Source organism: Akebia trifoliata, chromosome 3, assembly GCF_017979445.1.
Source record: "Akebia trifoliata isolate Shusen 1 chromosome 3, ASM1797944v1, whole genome shotgun sequence".
Lineage (NCBI taxonomy): Eukaryota > Viridiplantae > Streptophyta > Magnoliopsida > Ranunculales > Lardizabalaceae > Akebia > Akebia trifoliata.
The window spans coordinates 59,431,944-59,459,869 of record NC_141377.1 but is presented as its reverse complement, the minus strand read 5'-3'; the positions used below and the strand labels follow the sequence as shown (position 1 = coordinate 59,459,869).

The 27,926-nt window shown below is 33.0% G+C and overlaps 1 protein-coding gene and 1 long non-coding RNA gene across 4 annotated transcripts; one reads left to right on the top strand and one right to left on the bottom strand.

The window, feature by feature from the left end:
- The first annotated feature begins 462 nt into the window (after positions 1-462).
- On the top strand, positions 463-20,656 carry LOC147408462 (uncharacterized). Of its 3 annotated transcripts, none has more exons than XR_015177109.1 (3): positions 761-1,208; positions 1,304-3,749; positions 7,252-13,690. It is a non-coding gene; the product is annotated as an uncharacterized LOC147408462 (long non-coding RNA). The 3 variants fall into 3 exon arrangements; XR_015177108.1 differs by lacking the exon at positions 7,252-13,690 and adding an exon at positions 19,444-20,656 and having other exon boundaries at positions 762-1,208; XR_015177107.1 differs by lacking the exon at positions 7,252-13,690 and having other exon boundaries at positions 463-1,208; positions 1,304-4,808.
- LOC147408463 (salt tolerance receptor-like cytoplasmic kinase 1) lies at positions 17,465-19,427 on the bottom strand. The gene is made up of 2 exons (XM_086437491.1): positions 18,414-19,427; positions 17,465-18,299 (listed from the first exon to the last, which is right to left on the bottom strand). Exons 1-2 carry the CDS (start codon positions 19,165-19,167, stop codon positions 17,611-17,613), a joined length of 1,443 nt encoding a protein of 480 aa, XP_086293617.1. The 5' UTR covers positions 19,168-19,427; the 3' UTR covers positions 17,465-17,610.
- Positions 20,657-27,926: the final 7,270 nt, after the last annotated feature.

Here is a 27,926-nt window from a genome sequence, read left to right as displayed (position 1 = left end):
ATGCAATTGCATGTCGTTGATTAAACTTGATTGTTGTTTGAGAGAGATGACGGAAAATATGTTTCTGATTCTTAGAATGATGGTGTAGAAAATGAGAAGCAATACACTCAACTCAGATAGACTTTGATTGGGCTACGAACGATTTAGGCTACACCAAAATCTAATGGATTTTAATCTAGAGTACTGATACAATAGCCAATGGCCCATAATGAACCAACAAAAAGGGCCAATGACAACTTCGTTACGGGCTCAATTATTTGCAACGGCCTCTGTTGGGCTTTAGCATGGAGTCAAAGCCATAAGCAATTGTAGTGAAAACTTTTCACATTTTTTCTTCTTGTTGTTACACAAACAAAAGAAATTAAGAAGTCAAGAACTGACTTCTTCATGATCTAGGACCTAAACAATGGGCTAGGCTGAATTAAATAATACACAAATATGAGAGAAAATACAAGTGAAGGAGATAGGAGATCGTATCAAGTTTGCTTGGTGATACAATCTGCAAAGAAGTCACCAGTGTTCTTAAAATGTTAAGGATACTGTAGTAAAATAAGTTATTGATGATGGGTTTGTTAAATTTTTGGATCCTAATGGTGCGAGTCTAGAGAGTTGGTTTTTTTGTTTTTCTTTCTTTTTTCTGGTTTTTCATCTTTCCAAGAGTGGTTTTTGAGAACTACTATTGAGACCCCAACATTTACTTACCACACCTGATTAGAATAAAAAATGTCAATGGATGAAAATAAGTAAAAGTTGGCGTGCCAATAGAAACTCTCTTCTTCTAGATTTCTATTTGTTAGATTTATGGGCCTAATCGTAATAGTAAACAAACGTTGAAGTTGTTTGAATGTTTTATAGTGCTTTTTAATAATCCGAACCGTACTTTTGTAATGCTTAAATGGTGTGTTTCAATCATTAATTAGAGTGTGCTTAATAATTTAAGTAATTGGGGATTTTAAGTTGGGGTGCCAATAGTAGCCTTCTTTTTATCTTCTTTTTTAAGTAAGTTGGGGATTTCAAAATCCCACTAGCGTCTCATCTTCGATTTCAAAGCTGGCTTCTGATATTTGGTTCTCAAACCCTAACGAAGCCCCATTGTGATCTTTGGTTCTCATCTTCATCTCGATTTCGACCTGATAATTCCAGCTTTGTGGTTTCTAGACAATAAGATCTGGTAATTCCAGCTTCAAGACTATTTCGAGTTCTTCAAGGTTTTATCAGTGAAAAGTCTCTAATCTTCTTTTCTTCATCTTCAATTAGGGTTTTTGATGTCAGAAAGTTTTTATTTGTAGTATTGCACTTGCAGGGTATAGATCTAGTCGCTGGAGGCAATAGCAAGAAAACAAAGCAAATCGGACGAATTCTACCTCAAACTTCTTCTTAAGGTTAGAGATGTTTTCCCATATGTAGTAATCTCTGTTTTATCTCTAGAGATTCTTCACGGATCTATCGTTTCTGTGTTTTTTGTGTGATTTTGAATCCATATTTCTTAGTATTTGTAAGGCTTTTGGTTCTGTAGTCTTCAATTACTGTAGAATCTGAAATTAGGGTTTATCTATAATTTAGCTCACTTTGAAATTGTTTGAACAACAAATATAGTTTTTATATCTGTAATTTGAAAAATGTTGTTTGGAGGTTGTTCTGACCATTGATTTCCATTAAGTTCGTTTGCTTCCATTGGGAATCAATTCCATGTAGACATTGAAGAGAGTTTCTTTTTGATAATCCCATATAAACATTTCTTTGTTAGTTTATTTGGAGAAATCATTTTTGAATTCTTTCTTTCTTACGACCTGGTAACAGTAGTACACATAATTTCTAGCAAAGGCATTTGCCTTTTTTTTTCCTATAAAGCTGATTTTGATGATTTTTTTTTCTTTTAATCTTATTGATTGAAGGTGATTTTCATGAATAGCTTTAAAGTTTAAATATTTTATTTATTATTTGGTTATGAGGATTTCATCATTTTCCTAAGTTAGAAGACAGAACTTTCTTTTAGTTAATTTTTGCTTCAAATATTTTAGTTTCAAATTATTTGTATTATCTCTGTTAAGCTTCACTCTCTTCTGGTCTTACATTATCACTCATAATTGTGAAGGAAAGTTATCTATATTCTCCAAGTGCTGAGTATTGCTTTGTCTAGGACTTAATGTTGTTCCTTTTCGTACTCTTTTATCAAGAAATTGATCAGTAAGCACCAAAAGGAATCAACAATCATTTAATTGATCGGTTGGTGGTGCAAATTCCACTCAGATCTCACTATTAATCTGCAACTAAAATATTTATGATCTTGGAAGATTCGGTTAACTACATGACCCACATGAAATAAAAGAAGTATCTATTGTTTCTGTTTACTTCAAAGATCCTTTGTTAGAGGGTGTCAGAGACCCTTATTTTACTTTGCCCTTTCCCTGACTTTTGTTAGCATTCCATTTCGCCTGCACATGAACAACGGCAGCAGCTTTAGCTGCTTCTTCTCTTCCTCTTTGGTTGCGGGCTGCGGCAGCCATCTCCCGCTGCTTCTTAATCGCCTAATTTAAAGTTCAAAATGGATCATAAACTTGCACAAAGAACAACCAGTGTTGCTCTAAGGAAACTAGAAAACAGTGGAAATATCACCTACTCTAACCTGGCCTTCTCATCTGAAGCACTGCTGAGACTTGATCTATTCCGTGGCATGCAGGCCACCAATTCATCCTTGAAAACAAGAGTTTCTATCTCTACTTTTACCTATCAAACATTCGCACACATAAGCAAACCAAAAATCACACAAAGAAAAGACTGGACCAAGGTCGGGTGCCTAACTTTAGACAATTCCTAACTGTTTTAAAAAAATAATCTAAGCCTCCAATCCAGTTATCTGAAATCAAAGTCAAACAATTCAATCCCCAAATGGGGGTGGTGCACAATGCTGAGTAAGGGTACTTTTAAATCACTTTCTCGTCTCGAATAGATGTAATATATTCCTCTCATACAAAAAGGCACAGCGAAGCAAGATTTTGCTTAGGCATTGACCTTAATCAAGAAGTGCAATTGGTGTAACTTAGACTAGTTTTGCCTATTGAACTCGATGGGACCTAAAGTTAAGTTTATCTACTTTTAATTATTTTGGACTATTATGTGGATTCAATTAACCTAACAGGGCAAGAGATCGGTGATAAAATTCGATTTTTATCTTATGGTATCATCCTTGTAAGGTGTTCTCCTTACTAGGTGCAAATCCAATTGTGCAGGACTACTCAAACAAAAGCAGTACAGAAACCCACTGACAGTAGTTTCGTGGGTGTTCGAGTCTTACCTCCCGTTCTAGATGGGAGATGAACTAGTTGAGTCAATTTGAACCACCGACACCAATTTCGGTGTATAAATTTGAGGAGTCGAGACAGTTACGCCCCATTGTCGTCATTCCCTAAAGCTATTACACTTTGAGTGTTCTTTGATAAGTTCAAAAGTTTAAAATTTATTTACAATTAAAAGAAAATCTACTATAAGTTTGATCTAAGAAAAGAAAAGAAAAGAAGATAAAAGAGAATGGTGTTTTTTTGTTGAAGAATCAGATCTTAATGATCGAATAAAATTTGTCGTGTTTTCCCATGTCAAATCCTCCTCTTGAAAACAATAGACAAATCCGAAGTTAGAAAATTAAAAATAATGTATTGTATTCGATTCTTAACAGTGCAGGAGATTTCTAAAAAAGACACGAGTGCGGATCTCGAGGTTTCACTCTGTCACCCGAAGACCAAGGCACTATGGTAAAATTTTGCTAGATTCGAATTTTTATTTTTATTTTTATTTTTATTGTTTATTTCTCCTGGCAGATTGAGAATCAAAATAAAAAATATTTAAATATTTTTGAAAAAATAAAATACGGATTTGTCGAAAAATCCTAATCAAATTTTGTAAAAAAAAAAATTGGATCAAACCGTTATCCCCAGCAACCAGGGGCAGTGGCAGGATATTCTTGTAGTGGGGGCAAATTATAGTTAGTTGTATAGTTGAAGAACTAGAAGATGAATGGTTTTATGGAGAAATTCAGAGGTTTTTGGTTAAAAGTTGAAGAAAATGATCTTTAGGTCATTTCCAATTAGTATATGAGAAGGCCCGGTCAAGAGGCAATGTCATCAACAAAAAATTGAAGGGAGGGGGCAAAAATTGGAGGGAGGTGAGGATGTGGGGGCAAATGGGGAGAGAGGTGAGGGACTGAGAACAAATGGGGCATGTAATTAGTTGAAAATATAGGGGTGTCTCAAAGTTTTGTGAGGGCAATTGCCCCCACCAGCTCCTTACTAGCTCCGCCCCTACCGGCAACGGCGTCAATTTGTTCATTGCAGATTATCAATAAAAATAAAGAACAAAATAATAAGCCTTGGCAAGCAAGAATTGATCCACAGAGACAACGTTGGTCCACAGTTTACAACTTAAAACAATGAAAATTTATAAGTAACTAAGAAAACTAAACTAACTTTAAATTAGCAAATATAAACAAGATATAAAATCACAATGCAAATGATTAGATCGGTCGATTCCACCAAGAACAATTCATCTCATTAGTTTATTTATCTTTTTGTTATCTCGATCCAATCACCAATTTAATGTTGTTGGATCAGAAGACGAAATCTATTAAATCCAAATATTAAATTTGAATTTTGTGATTAGATTTAATAAGACGAAATCAAAAGATTAAATATAATATTTTTTTTTGAAAAGTATAATGTATTGAGCAAAAGAAGGAGAACTACAAAGAGAGAGGCCGAGAGAGCCTCAAGAACAAACAACAAGCAAAAAGCAGCAAATCAAAGAAAAAACAAAAACAACATCACTGATTACATAAAAAGTCCCATCTAAAAACAAAATCGTCGAAGGTAGTCCCCGCGAACTCTATATTCTGCTTCGACCAAATGTATAACAGACCAAAAATTTCCAAGAATCTTGTTAGAGTGGTACTGCTCTTGTTGTTGAACACTCTGTTGTTTCTCTCGTTCCAGACTCCCCAAGCAATAGCCGAGGGAAGCATAGCCCATAGGATCCTTTTTCTAATGTGGAAAGCGTTATTGGTCCATTCAACTAACACCGAAGAAAACTTACGAGGGAGGACCCAGTTCATACCGAACATACCAAGGAAGATTGACCAAATATTATAAGAAAAAGAACAATGGACTAAAGTATGATCAACAGATTCTCCATCACTCAAGCATAATGGACAGCCATTGGGAATGATCCAACCCCGCACAATCAAATTATCCAACGTAAGAATCTTACCAAGGGCGGCCAACCAAACAAAAAAAGATATTTTAGACGGAACTAACCTGGACCAAGTGATTGAGCCCAATAAGGGTTGCTCAGCTTCGAAAGAAAGCCATTTAAAGAAAGACCTGACAGAAAATCTCAAATCCTTAGCCCTTGTCCATTCCCAGTTATCCTGTTTGTTGTCGTTGAGGTTAGACGTATGTAGAAGATCAAGGAGAGATGTCACCTGAGTTAACTCCCAGTCATTAAAGTTTCTCCTGAATCCCAAGTCCCAAGTAGGGCCAGACTCGTTGCGAACCAAACACTGCTGAATAGAGCGGTTCTTCTTAATAGAACAAGTGTAGAGAGACGGAAATTGAGTTGGCAGAGGCGATGTATCGCACCAACTATCCTACCAAAATCTAATTCTATCTCCCGAACCCGCTTTGAATCTAATCCCTCCTTCGAAATCTTCACTCCCTTTAAGAACCCCTTTCCAAACACTGCACCCATATGAAAAAAGATTAAATATAATATTCATAACAAGACATAGTTTAACTTGAACTTATCTAAGATTAAATTATCAAAATTAGGAAAACAAATATTAGATATGACCAACACTTATTTGTTCAACAATACCTTTCCTCGTTTTGTCTTTTAGTAAAAAAGACAAGGGCATATTAGTCTTTTAAATAATAATATATTTATTGTGTCATTAATAAATGCATTTATTATGTTGGCATTGATTGCCCAATCATTTACTACAAAAAATTATATTTAATTCAAAATACTTAAATGCTTAACATTTATTATGTAAACAAGCATTTATTATATAAAAGATCAATAAACCTTTGTCTTTTTCACTAAAAGGCAAAACAAAGAAGTGTATTATTAGGAAAAAAAAAAAAGTATTGGAGAATTCCAACGTCCCCATGAAGTATATATATATATATATATATAAGGTAGCGTTCAAGGGCAAACTTTTTAGCAAACTTTTTGGCAAAACATTTTTCAAAACATGGGTTAGAGGTTTTGGATTGGGCTGATTTTTGGTGAGGATGATCTCTACGGTGAGTAGATCATCCTCACCAAAAATCAGCCCATTCCAAAACTTCTAACCCATGTTTACCAGTTGAAAAATCGTGGACCGTCCATTTTTTGTAAACTATTTTTGATGGTGTTAGAAGTTTTGGAATGAGCTGATTTTTGGTGAGGATGATCTCCTCACCGTAGAGATCATCCTCACCAAAAATCAGCCCATTCCAAAGCTTCTAACTCATGTTTTGAAAAATGTTTTGCCAAAAAGTTTGCTAAAAAGTTTGCCATTGAACGCCCCCCATATATATATATATATATATATATATATATATATATATATATATGTAAAATAAGAAATTAGTTTGCTTTAATTTCAAAATCCAGAGATGCTCATTAGTGTTAAAAGTCTAAAAATATCCACCATCAGTTCTTCTCAACACCAAGCCGGTTCTCAATCTTAAAAGTGTGAAACAAACACATAATAAGAGGTTACCCAAGACTTTGATGCTCAAAAACTCGTACATAATAAGATGTTGAAAGTTATTTAAAAATAATAATCTTATATTTATTTCTTACAAGAGTTGCAATACCACCAGTCATTGGTTCCTATAGATAGGAACAATATATCTAATCACTAATGCTAGGGTGACATTGGATTTACTACGATTCTCACATTTTTGACGTGAAGGTGTACAAATTACCGTAAATGCTTTTTACTCGTATCTCATGGAACACATCTATGGTTATGCGCACATCCTATGTCAAAAATGTGAGAATCGTAGTAAATCCCAATGTTAACCCAACATGATTCATATCGTGTATATGTCACATTTTTGACGTGAATGTGCACAAATAACTGTAAATGCTTTTTACTCGTATCTCAAGGAACACATCTATGGTTATGTGCACACCCCATGTCAAAAATGTGAGAATTGTAGTAAATCCCAATGTTAACCCAGCATGACTCATATCGTGTATACGTCTATGTAGGGGTGCACATGGTTCGGATTGGTTCGAAATTTGGCAAAATTGGAACCGAACCAAACATAATCTGTTTTACAAATTTGGAACCGAACCAATCCAATTACCCTATAGAACCGAACCAATCCAAACCAACCTTGGTTCAGATCGGTTTTCGGTTCCCATACTTTCAAAATAGAAAAATTAATATTTTTTCTTTCAAAAGATGAATCCTTTGGATCAGATCATAAATAATGCCTATTTTTAAAATGAAAATGATTTTATGATTAAATTTTGACTAAAATTTGTATAAATTGAAAATTAGAAGAAGGCATATGAAACTAAAAAAAAATTATAATTTTAAAATTGGTATTTTTGATGGATTAATGAGGAAACTAATCCATAAATGGTAGATTAACAATCCAAGTCTAGGTTTGTATAGTATATTTCATCTAACAAACACGACATAAAGATTCTCGTAAAAAAATAAGGAATCAAACTTTTTGAGAAATTTTTTCCATAAATGGGTAAATCCATTTGATAGTTGAGAGAGAGATTTGTATACATTTTTTTATATTTATTTATGAGTTTTTTGTTAGAAAAAAACAGATGAGATAAAGTTGAAGACTTTGATGATTTACCTTTTCGTAACTTACTAAAATAGTTGAGAGAGAGAGATGGGTTATCTCTTCGTTTTCTAATGAGGTGGCAAGGTGGCGAGTGCGAGGTGAGAGAGACGAACGATGCTTAGGTTTTCTTCAAACTTAAAGAAGAGAGAAATAGATAGTAGAATAATGAAACTAAGAAAGGATTTTATATATATATATATATATATTAATAGATATTTCGGATTAGTTCTATTCTTGGATTGGTTTGATTCTATCATACCCCTAATCTGGAATCGAACCAAAATAATCAGATTTTTTTTTTTACAATCCGCACCAAAATCAAACCATGTTCAATCCGAACCAATCCCATCCAAAAGGTTTCAGATTGCTTCGGTTATCGGATTTACCCAATCCAATGTGCACCCTTACGTTTGTGTGACACAGTCTAATTGAAGTTTAAAAAACATTGGGCTACTAACCAAAGAAAGGAACGGTTTGGGTAGATGCCCTATCTATTGGTTAGCAATCGGATGTGTTTTAAACTCTAATTAAATGGACCATGATTCTTCACATAAAGACCAAGGTCAAGGACTTATTTCATCAATTTAAAAAATATAAGGGTATCCCAAATATAGAGGAAAACCTTCAAGTGTATATATATATAATATCAAAACTGAAGACCTCATTTAAGAAACATCATTATTCATTATTCAATGATGAAGATTGGATAGCTGTGACTGGTGGATTCAAGAGGAGGAAATTGATTACTTTCAATAAAGCCTAGTATGGGAAGCAAGATAATAAAGGATGGGTTAGGGGAGGTGGGCCTTTTAGAACTACAAGGCAATTGATTGCGCTTAAGTTAAATTAAAAGAACTAGCCAGACCTAACTTATTTCAAAAAGTCAAACATCACTTTTTGTAGTTTGTTGCTCCCATTTGTTATCCGCAAGGGAAATCCAAGTCATAAAATTCAAAATGATGCCATTAATTTGTTTTTTAACAAACCTTGGAATGGGGCTAACAACATCAATTTGTATCATTAAAAACATGATCTCATGCCATAAGATTACAAAGGACAAAATTCTAAGAATTTTTAAATAAAAAAAATTTGAGAGAAAAAAAAAAGAGTTAATTTTCACTATTAATTCTAGTTTTAAATTTGGAAGTTCAATAGTCATTCATTTTAAACCCCTATGGCACCACAGACCCTTGATAAGATTTAAAATCTTACAAAGTTAATCATGCTAACCTGATTTATAGAAGTAGGGTTTGTTCAATAACAAACTTAAAAAGCAAGGGAGTTTATGTAATAAAATTACAATAGATAGGTCTGGCAGGTAAATCCCTCCTAAAAGAATTAGGAAAAGTGAGAAAGCAGAATGTTACGTGTTCATATGTGAACGTGATGGTGACTTTCAGTCAGTCATATATAGTCACAGATCTAGGCTGTCGTCACATGGTCTGTGATTTGGAATTTTCAATTGTAGGTCTTTCAATTGTGCAGCATCACCCAAACAGATGAGACAACCCCATGTGTTTTATTTAAGATGTTAAATATAAGCATAAAAATAGGATTTATCCAACCCAAAATACTAAAACCATAGTTTTAAAACTCAATTAGATTGGGATGTCCATTGACTGTCGAGTCAAATCAATAACTATTGATTCAACTCAAAAATGTTAAATAAAATAATTACATTCATAGATTCGATTTTAAAAATACTACATCATACATCTTGTCTTGTACACGTGCTCGGATGTTACGTGTAATGTTACTAAATTATTATGTATATCAAGGAATTGAGGTAATTATATTGACCTGTTTTTTATTTAATTTAAAAATATATATATATTAAAAATAAATTATGATATTGTCGATCTAAAATATGAATTTTTTAGGAAAAGAATTTGAAAAATGAAATGTACAATTCGAGGAGTCTTATTATGATTATGATTGAAGAATTAGAATATTTAATCAAACTAGATAAAATTCAAAATTTTATAAGTTCTTTTGGTAAAACGAATGTTATCGTTGAGTTCAAAAGTATCGAAAAATATAGTTTAGATTGTAAGTACGTTTAAATCCGAATTTAATAAGATAAGTTACGAAAATATTAACTTTATCAAAAGAACTTAGGACATAAGGAGTATTTTGATTAATAGAAAATAATCGATAGGAAATTTTAAAAATTTGAGATACACAGTTCGAATTCATCTAATGTAACGGACATAACGGAGAGAAGAAAAATATATAGAAAAAATATATATTATTTAATCATTTTTTTTTATTAAAATATTAAAATAAATATTTTTATAAATTAGGTTTAATTATAATTATTTATATAAGAGGGATACATTTGAAATTATTGAAGTGTTAAAGGGTAAGGTGTAATTAATATAAATATAAATATTATTATATAATATTATAATATATTATAAGTTATAAATATGTTAACATATTAGATACCCAGGTGTATTCTTTTTATATATTATAATATAATATATTATATTATTATACATTATAATATAAGTTGATGTTCATTCATATTGCGAAAGAGAAACAAAGACGAGTGGATTTTAATAGTAGATTTGTGTACGTTATCTTCGATCGAGATTTAAACGTATTTCGGATGTAAATTAAGATTTGATATTGATGAACAAAATATTCACGATGTCGAGATTTACTTAGTCATTAGATTATTTTATCGAATGGTCGAGGGAATTAACTAGAAAAATTATTTTAATGTCGTAGGGACGCGTAAAATCTAGTTTCGAAGGTAGGAAACTTATAATTTCAAATTCATAGTATAGTTTTCAATTAAATATATTTTATTTCAATTTTGATAATTAGTTTCAAATTTATTATGATTTAAATTTAAAATTCATATAACGAATTATAGAATAATTTGTTTTATATCTTTTCTTAGATATTTTAATATCATGAAATAAAAATAAATGAATTTGAATTAGTATAACTAGAAAATCAATTTAAAACAAATTGATTTTCATAGTAATTTTCGTAGAGTGTTCATTTTAAAAATTGTTAAGATGTTCTATTTTGAAAGTATATTTTCATTGGGTGATAATTTATTTTAAAAAAATGAAATGTTAAAGTTTAATTTGAAATTGATAATGGATGTGTCGATTGTTTAGAATCGAGAATGGGATTCTCAATTGGTTGGAATCAAAAATGAGATTTTTGATTGCATGTACTTGTGTTAAGGAATTTTCAAGTTTATAGTATTTTTATTACTATGTAATAGAGCATGAGATGTCATTAGAATGGTAACTGTGGGACGGTGTACCTGCATATTTACTACTTTATAATATATTACTTTCGATATAGTATTACATGTTTATAATTCTAGAATATCTATGAATGTTATCACACTTGCAAATTTATTTTAATTTATTTTAAATGAATTTTAAAAAATATAATTATTATTTTGCTATCTATTAAAGGGGTAATGAATGCCTATAAGATTAATCGGTAATTTTTTTCGGAAGCAACTAATTAATTTAGAATAATAGGAGTTTGATATTCTTTATAGTAGTATAAGATACCTCTTGAGAATATTATTATATCTATTATTTGAGAAATTATTATTTTATTTTTATTGAAAAATAATAAATTGTACTGTAAAGATAGTTTGTAGATGACTAGATTGATTGAGAACACATGCATACTACAGAGGTACGATGAAATTGGCTTGTCAAATGATTATTTACAGTCTATAGTAGTCAAATGATTGATCTGCATTAGGGATCAGCGACTAACCTGAATCGGAAATACGGTCAACCAATTATAGTAAATTGTTAGATTATCATAAAATTAAAAATTAACGATGAGTTCCACGTTAGTTAAGTATTGAAGCATTGATATATAGATCGATACTTTTGTATCAGTCGTGTACCTCGTCATTCTTATTAAATACATCACGAGAATTGATATTCTTATGACATGTTTATGTTTATTTTATTTTATTTTATTATGAGATAAAAATATTTTGTTATTGTTTTATTAAAGATTAGTCTGTTTCGAGTGTTATTCGTCTTATTTATTTATTTAAAAATATATATTTAATAATAGATTAGCTTGTTTATCTATTCATATTAGGACTATTAATTTAAATTGTGAGTTTACTATATAGTAACTTCCCTGTTACTCACCCTACCAATAAAATATTATAGATGTCTCAACTATCAAAATGCCTTTTTATCATTGAGAATATTATATAAAAGGATTATAAGATCAGGATGATGAATATTATTTCTATTATATATGAGTTAAGATTGGAATTTAATGAAATTAGTTGTGTATATTTTTTGACTTCCTTATATTTATTAGTACCATGTGTGTTGTGTATTCTTGTATGTATATGTCTAGAGTATGAGAGTTAATGGTTATGACGTGAACAATTGTTGATCGATATGAGATGTGTAATTGATGTATGTACACTTTTGGGTTGTAATTATAGTTATGTTTTTTTTAAATAACATATATTCGTTATGATATGGTGGTTAGAATACAGTGAATATATGGATTTTGATCATACAAGTATATTTCTATTGATGAAAATTTTTCATGCGTCCAATTTTTTTAGAAAATTCTATCGGAATTATTTGAAAGAAATCAACATCGTATTTAAGCTTTGAAGATTTTGATTTTGATTTTTTTTCATTTTTCGCTTCACATTTGAGATTTAGGAAAATCTAGATCCTAAATCAATGACGTGACATTTCGTCTCGAGATTACCTCTTTGCATGTCTAGATACATGTTGAATTTTGTTTGTTTGTCAATTATAAAGGTGAACCCATGTAATTATGCACAATTAACTCTAGTCACTAGGTGACTCTCTTGGTTCTTGTTCTTATCTCGCAACTCATTGGCACTTCATTGTGGATTATGGCGTCGAATCTTTAGATTATTTTCCTTCATGTTCTAATATGCATCAAATTTATATCATTTTGGACCGTGTGTTTCCCGATAACAATTTTCTTCAATCACTCATGGCGTATGACCTCATCCCTCGGGATGGTCCGAAGCATGTCTTAAGGCACATGTTGGAGGATGTCTATGCCACGATTTTTTAGTTAATGGGTCTTTTTATTCGTAGGATCTTGGTTTTATTTTTTTTTATTTTTTTGGGTATTTGACTTGTATTGGATATCGAGACTTGGGACCTCATGACCTGGTATGGTGGATACAATGTATTCTGGTATTGTCTCTTTGATCCCATGTCAGAATGTTTGTCGTTTGCAAAATCATCAATGACTTGGTCAAGTACTGTAGGTAAAGAGATATTACCCCACCCCTAGACCTTTTTCTTGATTCTTGAGGACAATCTCCCTCTTGTTCTCAACCACATGTCTCCAATCTAAGAAGGTTTCCCAAATTAAGATTGTCCAACAATCAAGTCAGTATAAAAAAAGAGGGGGGGGGGGGTGAATTAGAACGCGAAAAAATAGTCATTTACCTTGGTGTTGATACTAGGGCTGTCAACGGATAGGTATCCGATCGGATACTGCTATATCCGAAAAAAAAATACTATCCGAATTCGAATTCGAATCCGATCGGATATCTCTATCAAACATTCGAATTCGAATCCGAAAATATATATCGGATATCCGATAATATCCAACCGATCGAAATTCGCACAGTCAAAACCCACGGATTTCATCTGAAAAATCACTCCGGCGGGTTTAGATCGTAGAGAGAGAGAGAGTATGTACCTGAATGCTCGCCGGACGGAGTAGACGTGTCGGAGTTCGCACAGTTGAACTTGAAACCCACATATTTCCTTCAAAAAACCACTCCGATTGGTTCAAATCGGGGAGAGAGAGAGAGAGTAGGTACCTAATGCTCACCGGCCGGAGAAAATGGTGCTAACGGAGTTCAATCAAATGGAAACCCACCACCATTAACGTCGTCTGGTGTTTAGAGATGAATGTCGTTTTGAGAAGATAAAGATTTGAAACACGTTTTGTTGTATAACACGAATACATAGACTATATATTTACATATATAAGGTTTTGTTGTAAAACATAAATATATAATATATGTATTATTATCGGAGCGGATATTATCGATTCGGATATTGCGATATCCGAATTCGTATCCGAAACTCATTCGAATGTTAAAATGACATCCGAATCCGAATCCGATATCTGAAAATTTCGGATAATATCCGATTTTTCGAATTCAAATTCGGATTTCGGCTATCCATTGACACCCCTAGTTGATACAAGCATTTATAGATATACAGAGTTCTTCTCACATTTGTAACTTCCTTTTTTGAAAATCTTGAGCATGTCTCCCAATTAGATTAAGATTTTTCCATCTTTATCTTGATGATTCCATTGTTAATCTTAATTCTTTCTTAAGTTAATCTCCTTCTAGATTGGTTTAACAGGCTCGTTCTAATTAGGATCCTGTAGATTTTAAGAAACCTTCCATTTATTGTTTGTTCTTAATATTTTTTGAATTCTATGATCTTTCTTCCACAAAATAAGCTCTCATCCACCCTGAGCCAAACGCTTAAGGTTCTTACACTTGTTGTTGAATCTTTCAATATCATAGGCACAAAAATATAAATAACTAGAAAAATCTATTTTTAGAAAAATTTAAGAATGCTATAGATTGTCCAATGACGTGAGCTCCCGACCAATCCTGTTATTTTCTATATAGCATGTGATTCATAACAATTGACCAATTCCAAAAGACATGTTTAACTTGACTCATATAAGTAGTAAGACAAAGTAAAACCTCTTAAGTTTTAGAAAATATTTACATCAATAAAAGCTTAATCTCAATTGGGCATGTACTGCCTTAACTAGTTTTAATGATAAGTTGGGAAATAGGAACCTATTCTCTCCTATGGATGATAGAAATCGCCGAGTGGGCACGATTTATTATTGTGAGTGGTTTCTCCACCTAGTCAACCAATTTCTTTCTGAATTCAGTTTACAAAAAAGTTTGTGACGAGGCCTCTGAACCTATTATTTCCCATGGATAATAGAAATCACCAATTAGGCATCAAGGGAAATGTTTTTTTTTTTTTTTTTTTTAAATAATGTAGAGTATTCCATTGGACTAATTCCTACAATTGCATGCCTTGACCCACAAAAAGTTCTCAACTCGCAACAGGGTAAATCAAGAGGCCACTCATCATTGTTGGGGATTCTTGAATGAAAATATTAAATTTTTTGTCTTATTTTATGTAAGATGGACAACACCATGGATTTTTAGTGGACCTACATCTAAATTTGGCTTGGTTTTTCCAATGGAGTTGCTATTGGCACCCCACTTTTACTAATTAAACCCCAATTTCTTCAATTATTCATCACATCCTAATTAAAGATTAAATCATACCATTCAAACACTATAAAAACTTGGTTCAATCTTTTAGTTTTTGATAACTGGGTATCCCTGTAGACAACAAATCAGTCCCATATATGGGTTTTGCCCAGTCCATAGACCATTGTCTTGTCCAACGACTAGTCTCGGGGCACATGCAATGCTCACACATCACCTGCACCAAGTAAGTGAGGTGGCCCCTGAGAAATTTATGCTCATACTAAATATTGAACTCACAACCTACAAACATTAATTGATTATCGGTCTGAAATTGCTATTGAGCCAACCCTTCTAAGTTTTGATTCGAGTTATTACCTCAACATTACAGAACATCATAACACATTCAAACAACTTCAAGAATTATTTAATTAGGCTGATATTAAATCCTAAATGTAATATCTAACAAATAGATATCTAAACAAAAAAGGAAAGAGAGTGGAACGGAATGTAACTGGAATATAATAAAAATATACTAAGGAGCTATGAATAAAAACATGCTAAAAGGAAGTGGGACGGACGCATCTAACCTTTGAAGAGACGAAATGTATCAAAGTATAGCTCCTTTGTTATAAGTGGAAATTAAAAAAAAAAAAGAAAAAAAGAAAAAGAAGTTGGCGTGTGAGTAAGGGATATAGTATGAATATGATGTCAGAAGATTAAGGCCTGCCAATGAACAAAAGCTGGAGGGTCAAATCCAACATTTATCACCTAAACTAAATAAAGTCTCTCCAAAGCATTCACTTTGATTCCTATAAAAAAAAAAATGTGTTCATTCCTCCTTTAACTTAATTCAATTTTAATGGAATGGCATGTTGTAACCAATCTTAAAACCTATTCTCTGTCCCCACACAAAGCCGCAGTCGATCCCTCCACTAATCAATTTTCTTTCACCTATTTAATGATATATGACAAGCCGACTGACTGACTGACTGACTACAAAGGAGAAAAGAGAGAGAGACTTTGGCGTTTAGACTTTGGGGATGGCTTACCACTTTTATGCTTCTTGACAGCTGGGTATAAAGGAAATCATGTGCCGTGGAGGATGGACAACACAAGATGTCCCTCTTTTGCTTTCTTGTTAAGGGTCTCTATGATAATTATGGCGTACAAAAACAGGTAGTAGATAGATTAATGGATTTCTCATGAAAATATGATACCTAAAAAGAAAATTATACGACTTCTAGATGAATAATTGTGAAATTATTACTTTTCCCATGTTTGTTGAAAAAAAACCCACCTATCAAAAAGCTTATTTTATTGGAGTGAATAAATCATTGGGCTGTGAATTCAATTTCAACGAAAGCTTATTCCAAGGAAAGCAGTTCTCCTACTCATTTTTCATATGCTATCATGGACACCCCCAATTATTATTATTATTATTATTCCACGGTTACCTCTACCCCAAAATTTAGAACAAAGGGTCTATATGATTAATTAATTTAACAAAACAAATCTTGCTACTTTTTCCTTGGAAAAAAAAAATGTCTCACAAAATTAGACCAAAGAAATAAACTTTTAAATACTTTACACATTTTTCTAAGAACATCCAACAATATTTGTCTAGATGAACGCTAAAATCCATGGTTAAAACGAAATATTATTTAATACATGATATATGTATGAGTCCTGTTGGAGTGACTTCTTATTCACTGTGCTGATGTGGAGGTGAGGATGGAATCATGGATGCTTCTCATTCATATCTTAGGAAAAGTACATGTCACCCCAATTTGAAAGACATTCACTCCAGCATTTTCCTATACTATGCACACATTGTAACAAGTTGGGTCAGATCCAAAGAGGGCCATGGTTAAAACCTAACCCAGCCTTGATGCTGAATTTTTATTTTTAATCCGACTGAAGGGTTCAATAAGAATGTATTAACCCTTGCAGGGGTGGAGCTATTAAGGAGTTGGTGGGGGGCAATTGCCCCCACAGAACTTTGAGACACCCCTCTATTTTTAACTAATTACGTGTCCCATTTGTCCCCACTCTCTCATCTCCCTCCTCATTTGCAGTACAAATAATTTTCTCACCATTCAAGTTCTTCAACTATACAACGAATCATACTTTACCCTCACTACAAGAAAATCCTGGCTCCGCCCATGAACCCTTATTTTAATTTGTTTTTTTAAGGCAGGCCGGCTCAATTAACAGTCTTAGCTGTAGTCAAGCTGCCGTGATGCCCTTTGGAAAACAGTGAAGGAGAGAGATCTCCAAAACTAATATAATTAGACACTGCAATCTGCATTCATCAATCCTCTAAAAATTCAACAAATGAAGAAAGTTTTGACTTTACTTGTCTCTTTAATTTCTGTATGCCCCTGTCACTGTTTTGAGAATAACAATTCACAACCCACACCTCCTTCCGTTAGTATTCTTTTTCGGATGAAACAAATTTATGAGTGAAATTTACAAATAATTTTACAACACACGATGGTGATCCTTCACCGGATCAGGAGGAGCAGTATCAACGAAGGCTCTAATTGTCCGCACCACATCAGACATTGAAGGCCTTAGATTGGGCTGTCGCTGAAGACATTGTGCGGATAAGGAAGCCATGGTTACAACTTCCTCGACATCGAAATCTCCTTTCAGTCGAGGATCCACCATGTCCAACACCTTGTTCCTGTCTCTTAGAATTGGCCCCGCTATTGTAATCAAAAGCTGCTCTTTTTCTGAGCAGAATGCTTCCATTCCCATTAAGAGTTCAAGAACAATGACCCCAAAGCTGTAAACGTCATTCTTTTTTGAAGCAATTCCCGATCTCAGATAGTGAGGATCCATGTAACCTGGAGACCCCATTAGCATCGATGATGGCATCACCATTGAAGAAAAACCCATCTTTGCAAACCCGAAATCGCAGAGCTTACAGTTGAGATTCTGGTCCAGGAGGACATTTGAAGTTTTAATATCACCGTGAACTATTTGAAGCACACAGTTCTCGTGAAGGTAATCGATGGCTACTGCCAATTGAAACGCAATTGACATGCGGTTCTTCCATGGAAGCACCACCAAGTCTCCGCCTCCTCCATTTTCATTTTCATTTCCATGGTGGAGTTTCTCGTGTAAACTTCCATTGGGGATGTAATCGAACACTAAGGCACCTTCATCTGCAACAGAACATTAATTAATTAATTAATAGATTATTCTTAAACAAATTGAAAATTTTAGAACAAAGGAAAGAAAGAACATTGTAAACAAACACCAAGAAAATATACACGCACCAAGTTCATCGCAGTAGCCAAGAAGGTTGACAATGTTGTGATGTCGGACTTGGAGCAAGATTTGGAGTTCCTGCTTGAAGAGTCTATTGAGACGCTCACTGTTCCTATGGATCTTGACTGCTCCTAGACTCGAATCAGAGAAATAAGCAAGATAAACTGTGCTGAACCCTCCTTCCCCAATCACACTAGAGAAATTCTTTGTGAGCATTTCAATTTCTTCCCAAGAGAATCTCTTGGGCAGACATTGAGGATTGGTCTTATTCTTTGTTGTTGTTGTGGAAAGAAGATCATCCCGAATATCAGGACGATCAGGAAGGTGGGTGATCTTGGGCAAGGGCAAACCACCCCCAGACTCCTGATCAACAACATCCTCGACTCGTTTGGATCTTCGTCTGATCTTGAATCTAAGAAACTTGAACAAGGCCATGAGGAACAGAGCGGAGATGCTGAGAACTATGATTATTATTATTATTATTATTGTTCTCGAATGGGCGTTGGTGCTTGTTACTTCTCCACCACTCGTGGGGGTGGGGGTGGGCGCTGTTAAATAATATAAAGGGGGTGGTGGGTTCGTACGTGCGGTGGGTACGGTGTCGGAAGCTGCAGAGAAAGTGAAATTGGAGGAGACCAAATAATAATAACAAAAAGAATAGCTGCACCGCCACCACCCACAGACAGTGATTCCAGCAGCAGATCTAGACCCGAATATTTTTGAAGATTTATTTGTAAAAGAGGGTGAGGAGGAGGCCGCCATTAAACGGACACGCGGAAAATGCCTAGGAAATTCGTTTGAGAGATGTAAGAGAAACTTTTATAATTCTTTAGAGAAAATGTTGTCCCCGCCACCACCACACATACATGGATCTCCCCATCTCTTTCTATTTTCCTACAATTTTACCCCCTTTCTTCTTCTTCTTGTTACCAAACGCCCTGTTCAAATTCAACCAGCAGGCAGCAGGCACAAAAATAATGACCACATTTGTTTATTGTTTCTTTTTAATATTCATATATAGTCTTTCTTTTTTCCCAGGCAGTAGGTGAAGATGAATCGCGTGTGGATCCTCCTACCAAACGAGTCACATTTTATTTTTGACTCATGATCCAGAACGGTGTCCCGTTCCTAGACCAACTTATTGTGTCTACATGGCACGATTTGATTGCATTTAAAATACATATAGATGAAGGCCTCCCAACCAAACTCCAACCCTCCTTCACAATGAAAGACAACTCCTCTACATAACTGTTCATATCTTCAAATATAGAGGGGAGATAAAAGATTTGAAGGCTGATCTCTATCATTATTCATCTCTTCCAGAATACATATTGTATAGGTATTCATTTTTTCTGTAAATGTTAGTTTTTAACTTTCTCTTTTCGTGTATCATAATTTAAATACTTATCGTGTCCCTTCAAAGATAATGTTTTAGATGAAAGGATTAGTGATTTAAAGGTAAGACCAATTGGAGTTCAAAAATGGTTCCAAGTGTTCAAAATGAAGGAAATGCCAATTCGAAGCCCGTAATTGAAGTTAAACGAAGTTTTATAAACTCCAATCAAAACATACCAAGTAGACACTCTATCTATTTTAAAGGAATGTGATCCTCATCCTTTTTTTTCCCACTTTGGAGGTTATTAGTGGTCATGCATTTAGTGGGATATATGGTTTCAAATCTTGGTTTCATGTCTAGTCTTGTATGCAAATGATTTATTTAAGTCAATTATCTAATGGAAAATATTGGAGTGGCTTTAAAATTTACATCGATTTCACACGTCATGTCACTAACGTAGACATGTGTACGGAGCCATAGATGCTTTTCATCGAGAAACGAGTGAAAAGTATTTGTGGTTTCATGTGCACCTCTATATGAGCAAAGTGTGAATTTTAAAGTCACTACAACATGACTATTATCCAATAATATAATATTTATATGCAAATAATTATAATTTTTTTTTTTAAATAGAGTAGAGTTGAACACATTTAGACACAAGATTACAAATTTAGATCAGTCTGAAACTTTTAGCTCATATAGGACAGAACACTTTGACTAGGATTTTGACAAAAGAACGTTGTCATATATATATATAGGGTCAGGTTCCCTAGACAAAGTGTTTTATTCTAAATGGGCTAAAAGTTTTGGAATGACCTGATTTTTTTGTGGGGATGATCTCTATGATGAGGAAATCATCCTTACAAAAAAATTAGCCCATTCTGAAATTTCTAAACCTAATTTATAAGTTGAAGAATCTTGGACAGTCAATTTTTTACCATTAGTTTGTAACCAATTTTCATTGGTTTAAAAGTTTTATAAGAAGATGATATTTTATAAGGATGATCTCCTCACCATAGAGATCATCCTCACAAAAAATCAATTCATTCTGAAATTTTTTAGTCATATAAGACAAAACTTTATCTAGAACGTAGTCTACAATTTTGTCAATCAAACGCTGTCCATATATATATATACAAATTCTCAATTAACTCGATCAAATTTTAATTCGGCTTAGATTTTCAAAATATCACCTTATTCAACTTAGATATCATGCAAGACAATGCATGGTATGATTCATGTTGGATGTTCGTCTCATAACTCAACGATACCGTAATGATGCAAGCAAGTCATCTCGGTCTCGAACGAGATTTGAAACCATGGTGGGGGTAATGTCTTCAGTTTTTCTTTCAAAGTTTAGTCGAAAGTAAGAGAACATTTGGTGTGAATATGTTCTATTCTTCCATCTGAGAAAAAGATAAATTTTAACGGAGTATATTCAATCCCCCATTTAATTGAGAAAAAATAGAACATTCGATACTGTTAGAAAATATAACTTGAACTTAAATTGCTCTGAGGCACGTAGTAATCTACGTTGTCTTATAGACAACAGACGCCCCCACTCCGATTGAACACGAAGATGCAAATGGGTTGCTGGCGAACTTGTCTTTAGGATACAACAGAGCCCAGTTTTAATACAACTGTATATTTCCTCAAAATTTGCACTATTTTGAGAAAATCTGTCACTCAGAATCTCGGATACACGAACTAGTGTGTTTGATCCCTTTCCCACACTTGAAAGGAAGATAATACCTATCACGATAAGTTTGATCTGCCTCTTGCACCTCAAAAGAAAAGAATACTTGATATGCATAATATGTCATCTCCCTCCCATGCTCGGGAGGAAAAGGACATTTGATACAATAGTCAATAGTGATGACACTCCTAGATCTTCTACTTATAACTCACCGAATAAATAAAAGTACTTCCATTATATAATCTTCATTAAGAAAAGAAAAAAAAAACCTTTGTCGAACTATTGTAGCGTAAATCCTTATTTGAGCATGTGGAAATAGAATAGTTATACAATGATGCGACATAGATGATGGGGTTGCCAATTTGACCCTTGGGGACGTTATTTCTCGAGTCATATGCTTTTGTTTTTCCTTTTGAGAGATAAAAAGGCATAGCTATTAGAAGAGTTTTGAATGTGGTTTTGATGAAAATCCGAGATTCATTTTTTAGAATTGTAAACCCTATCATCCAAAGATTGGAGATGGAGAATTTGGTGATAATTTTTTTTTTTATATTATCAATTTGCACCCAAAACTTTGAAAGCAATGATTATAATTTTTTGCTTCCAGCTTATTATTATTATTATTAGTAGAGTATCTAACTAAAGTCAAGGACGATGATAATAGCAAACATGGCCGTCTAAAAAAGTAAAAGTGATAGATTGAATAGAATTAGTTGCCAGAATCATGAATGCAATTTTAAAGATAATGTGCATCTTGCAAATCACATGATGTCTTAGGCATATCCATCAATAAATAGTTGGATTGATGTTTCTCTAACCATTGCCAGGTAGTTAAAATATTTTTTATGTTGAAGCCGCTTAAGAAAGTTGTAGTTTCACCTAGGAAAAAAATGTAGAATTGTTGCAATCACTTTTCTTAGCCTAAGTTTGTTGTTTCTGGTATGAAAACTCAAGTGAAATCAACAAAATTTTGAGAGATTTACTGATTAAGTTTTATGGTTCTACTAGTGTTTGAGACAAGGTTTGGTAACAAATTCACTACTCAAAAGCGAACCTAAGACTGGGCTACAGGGTTGTAGGTGTGCTTTAGGATCATACATGGTATTCCCCATTATGGACGGCTCCATTTTGCATAATGACATGGTAGGGCATGTCATCAACAAGTGGCACACGTGAAGCGTCACCGAGCAAACCGCATTGAGGAAAATTTGAAGGACGGCCCTATGTGAAGAGGGCATACGCCCAAGGTGTCCCAAAATGGTAGGATGTAGGCAATTAGACCATCAAGAGGATAACCTAGATATGGTGGTCCACCCTCCCTTGTATGGAAGGCAAGGGAGAAGCCACGCGTTGTTTTTATCAATAAATAAGGCCATTAAGATACAGTGGACCAAAGACCTCATTCATGAATTGGCAATTGTTGTACCTTTTTTTTTTTGACTCAGGGAGAATCCTCACATTGGTGAGACTATAACTATCTGAGGGCCCACATACATTCCATTTTAATCAGGGGAGTTTTTAATTACTCAGTTTTGAACTCAAGACCGAAAGAAGTAAACCCCTGTTGCTACGTCTTACCGTTGAGCCCCCACCTTGGTGGGTGCAATTGTAGTACTTTGAACCCAATACACCCATAAATCACTGTTATAGAATATGTAAGAGGCAACAAATGGGTTTTGTTTCTTAATGGTTGAAACAATACGTAGTTTCTCCAAATATGAGGATTCAAGAAGTGATTTTTTTATTTTTTTTCATAACTAGTGTTCGATTAGACAAGCAATGTTGGGGCAACATAGAGAAACTCCATGTGTATGGTACTTACGATTTAGATTTTTAACCAATACACATGGTTTTGTTTCTTAAGAGAGAGCTAATGATTGAAATGATACGTAGTTCTCCTGTATGAAAATTCAAGAAGAAAGATTTCTTTTTACCCTAACTAATAATGAACTAAACAAGTAATATTGTGGCAAATTTGATGAACTCCTTTTGATTGGTGCGTAAGATTTTTAACCAAATAAAGACTAGATGGTACTAATATTAATTAATTAATATATTATATAAAATACATCTTTATTACACCCCCCCCCCCCAAAAAAAAAAAAAAAAAAAAACATATTTACTAGACTAACATTGAGTTGGGAAAGAATTAAGGGTTGAGAGCAATCCCTACAAATAACCACCTTAACTACCTAAAAATGACCTAAACCTCCTAAAATCACCCCACTCTCTGTTTCAAAGCCTCTCTCTCTTTCTCACTCACTCATATTGCTTCTCTTATTCAGGTAAATACAAATTTCTTCTATATCCTCCATCTCAAATTGCAATTGTAGATATAATATCTGTTGTTACTTAGACTAAGATACAGATAAAATTCTAATAGTTTGATGGTACCATGTTTTAAACATCTTTTTTTTATTTTTTTATCAATTATTATCTAGGATTATTTGTGTTTGTTGGATTTAGTTTGATATTGTAATTGTAGGGATAGAGAAATTGGTGTTTCTAAGGTTCTTATATGGCTTAAATTAATTTAGATGTGTTTGGTTTTCCGTCTTTAACGAGCAACAACCCTGTCATTGCATACGTCATAGCATCACTTATTTTTTCCATAGAATGTGTCGTGATAGCCAACAAAGAATCATGTTTCTCACCCAATCATATCATCAACTAAAAAAAAATCAGAATTTTCTGTATGTTGATTCCATTTTTCTTTAACTTAACTTCTCAAGTTTGAAATCATCACTTGGTTTTTAAAAATCAAAATATTCTTTTTTCTAACGGAATATCACATCACAGTATTCTCTAGCATCATTCCACATCAAGCCTAACGAGGGCAATAATGTAAATTGAGAATGTTGTTCAATACACGAGGGCACATGTGAGGGAGCAGATCCTTTGTAGCACTAATCTCATGTGGCCCTTTGTAGCCCATATCAACGTTTGAGGGTGTGCCAAGTCATCAAGATGATTGCATCCGATCGTTTAAATATAGGAGTACAATGATTGTACTTTTTCAAATACTTGATCAACGCCAAAAAAAAAAAGGTTTTTTTTTTTTTTTAGTACTTTTGTTTTTCAAATTGATCTAACCCATGAATCAAATAGTGTTGTGTTGGTATTTTCCTTTAATCTGGTGTTCTATGCACTATAGAACAAGAGCTACACGAGAAATGGGCTACAGAGGATCCACTCCCCACATGTGATTGGTGGATCCCGGATTCCAGGAGAAAAAAATATATATAAGAGTTCCACTAACCTTACTAAGCTAGTAAGGGTTCTTGGTCTCACTTTATGGTATCTAAATACATGATCTGACACTTTAGGGTTGTAGTGGAAAATTTTCTATGAACTTTGAAAAATAAAATTATTTTTCATTGTTGAACTTTAATTTTAAGTATGAGAGTTAATTGGAAGTTCGGTAGCCATCCATCAAACGATTTTTTATCTTATTTTTATGAATCAAAGTTTTTAAATGAAATTTAGAGGGATACCTTGTCAGATTGCTGATGTGGTAATCCATTTGAGCAAATAGATCCTCGGTAAGGTTTAAAATCTTACTATGTGCATATCTCATTTTAGAGATTTTAAGAACACTTTCCTTACTTAGTAAGATTTCAAATCTTAATGACGGTAATTAGTTATAGAATAATAACGCGTTGACTCTCATGATTTATTTTGTTAACCATGATTAACCTTAAATTAATCAAAAGCCACATGTTACATTTTCATTCATTAGAACCAGGCAATCCTTTTCCTTCTCATATATAAAATATAATAACATGAGGATAGGGGTGTGGATTGCAATTGATTCAGTTATGAAAGCTACCCAACATGATTACTTGAAAACTAACCACCATGAATATAGGGGTATGAATTGCAATTTTATTGTATTTTCGGACCTACACAACGTGATTCTAAAGGCATGAGATTGTAATTTGATTGTATTTTAAAAAGAGAATATTACACCCCAATTAGAAATGAATAAAACAAGTGAATGGTTAAAAATAAATAGAAGTTGGGGTACCAATAGAAACTCTCACTCTCTAGGTTTGACAATATTCTTTAAGTTTAAATAATCAAAAGCTAATTTTTATAAAGTTATTATGTCTATGAAATTAATAATAATAGTAATACTAAAAAAAAACAAGTATATATCTTCATCCTCTTACCAGGAATTTGGACCAAATTAAATTCAAATTTGCATTGGAAATATTCTTTAATCTTAAATTTACCTTTAATAATTCACTCAATCAAATCATATGATTCAATTAGATTTTGATCTTTTACAAATAATTAATTTTTCAATGTGTAAGGAACAAATACATGAAATGATTCATGACGTAGGCACGGGCATCCGCTAGTCTATTATATAAAACACATCTTTAATATTAAATTTACCTATAATCTTAAATTTGCATTGGAAATATTCTTTAATCTTAGATTTACCTTTAATAATTCACTCAATCAAATCATATGATTCAATTAGATTTTGATCTTTTACAAATAATTAATTTTTCAATGTGTAAGGAACAAATACATGAAATGATTCATGGCGTAGGCACGGGCATCCGCTAGTCTATTATATAAAACACATCTTTATCCCTCCCCCCCCCCCCCCCCCCCCCAATAAACATATTTACCAATTTAAGATCTACTTGGGAAGATTCAAGAGTTGGGAGCAATCTCTACTAATAATCATCTCAACTTCCTAGAAACCACCCATTTTTTTCATATTTCAAATCCTAAAAACCCCTCTCTCTCTCTCTCTCTCTCTAGATAAATTTGTTATTTACTTGTCTAGTTGGGAAGATCCAAGAGTTGGAAGCAATCCTTACTAATAACTACCTCAACTACCTAGAAACCACCCAACCTCCCTCTCTCTCTATAAAATTTTTGTAGATTGTTAAAGGTTTGTGTTAGACCTAAATGATTTTGCAAATATTTAGAGGCTTTGAAACCCATTAAAGTTATGATTTATTTGTTATAATTATCCAACACTTCCTAAATCTTTTACATTTTTCTTCGTTAATTTTTTAACTCTTGATTTGAATCGATCTGAGAAAGTATTTGTTTTGATTCTTATTCTTCATCTTCATGTATGGAAGAGACAATTCAAGTCAGAATCTATTGGAAAAGAAGAGCTGAAAGTTTTGTGAAAGAAGGCTGTGTAGTGTAAGAAGAAGTGTTCCAAAAACTTGGATCAAGCCCAAATTGTATATATATATATATTTTTACTTATTTATTTATTTATTTTTAAATATTAGTTTTACATGAAAAATAGAGGGATATGGTTTTTTCACCAAATTTCTAATTTTTGGGTTTAGGGTTTTATACAAGCCTAATCATACTTATAAACAACTACTGAAATTGTTTGAACGTGTGATATAATGTTTAGTAAAGTTGAGATAATAATTTGAACCAAATCTATGTAATGTTTGAAGAGTGTTTTAATTTTTAATTAAGGTGTAATAAGTAAAATTTGGGGTGCCAATAGTAGTTCTATAAGTTAAGCATACGTTTCATTTGGTTTTCAATGAGTATAGATATTCAATGAATAAGGATTTTCAACGAGTATAAAATTTTTAACGTGTAAGGAACAAATGCACAAAATGACTCATGGTGTCGGCACGAGCATCCTCTAGTAAATCTATATGTAACATTGCGATGAAGGGCGTAGTTGTTACGGCTTCCTTTAAAAAATGGAGAGTCGTGAATTCAAGCCCCCTCGTTAGTCATCCACAGGGATTTATCCTGGCTTACCTAATATGTGTGGTTTGTAGGATATTGCATTTACCAAGAGGATTTGGACTCTTGTTAGCGTTCCTCCCGTTTAATTCTTGAAAAATTCATTAATTTTCCATTTTTTTTTCCAAGAAAAGTATTATTCTTTGGATTATTTAACTATTCTGAATAATTCACAGCTTTAAAGTTCGAAAAGAATAAAATCTGTGTTTTTACAAATTTTACGATTTGTTTTTTTAATAAAAATGTTACTATAACTTATTATATGTTGCATAGTATAAGCTTGTAAGTTGTGACTTGTAACACAAGTAAACTTTGAAGGGACCATGCTTCAAAATTTTTGAGGAATCCATATATTTACGTGACAAATGTCCCTTTTATCTTTAAAAAAAATAATGACATGACCCTTTACATTTATTTGAGATTACACCTTAATTTTTCAAATTGAAGATTTGTCCTTGACTTTGATTTTATTTTAAAAATCAATGAAACAATAACCTCAATGTTCTCCTTGTCACCACCATCATTATTACCATCACCATTAACATTACTAATTTCATCATCATCATCATTATCATATGTCCGAATTTTTTGTTTTCAAAATTTTGAAATGAAATGGATAATACATGTATGAAGCATATGTTGCATATTTTTCATTTATCGAATTTTTGACTGAAGTTTTACAATACAAAATCGAATAGAACTTGAATTTTTCACGAAACAAATTTTTGCCGAATTCTAAAT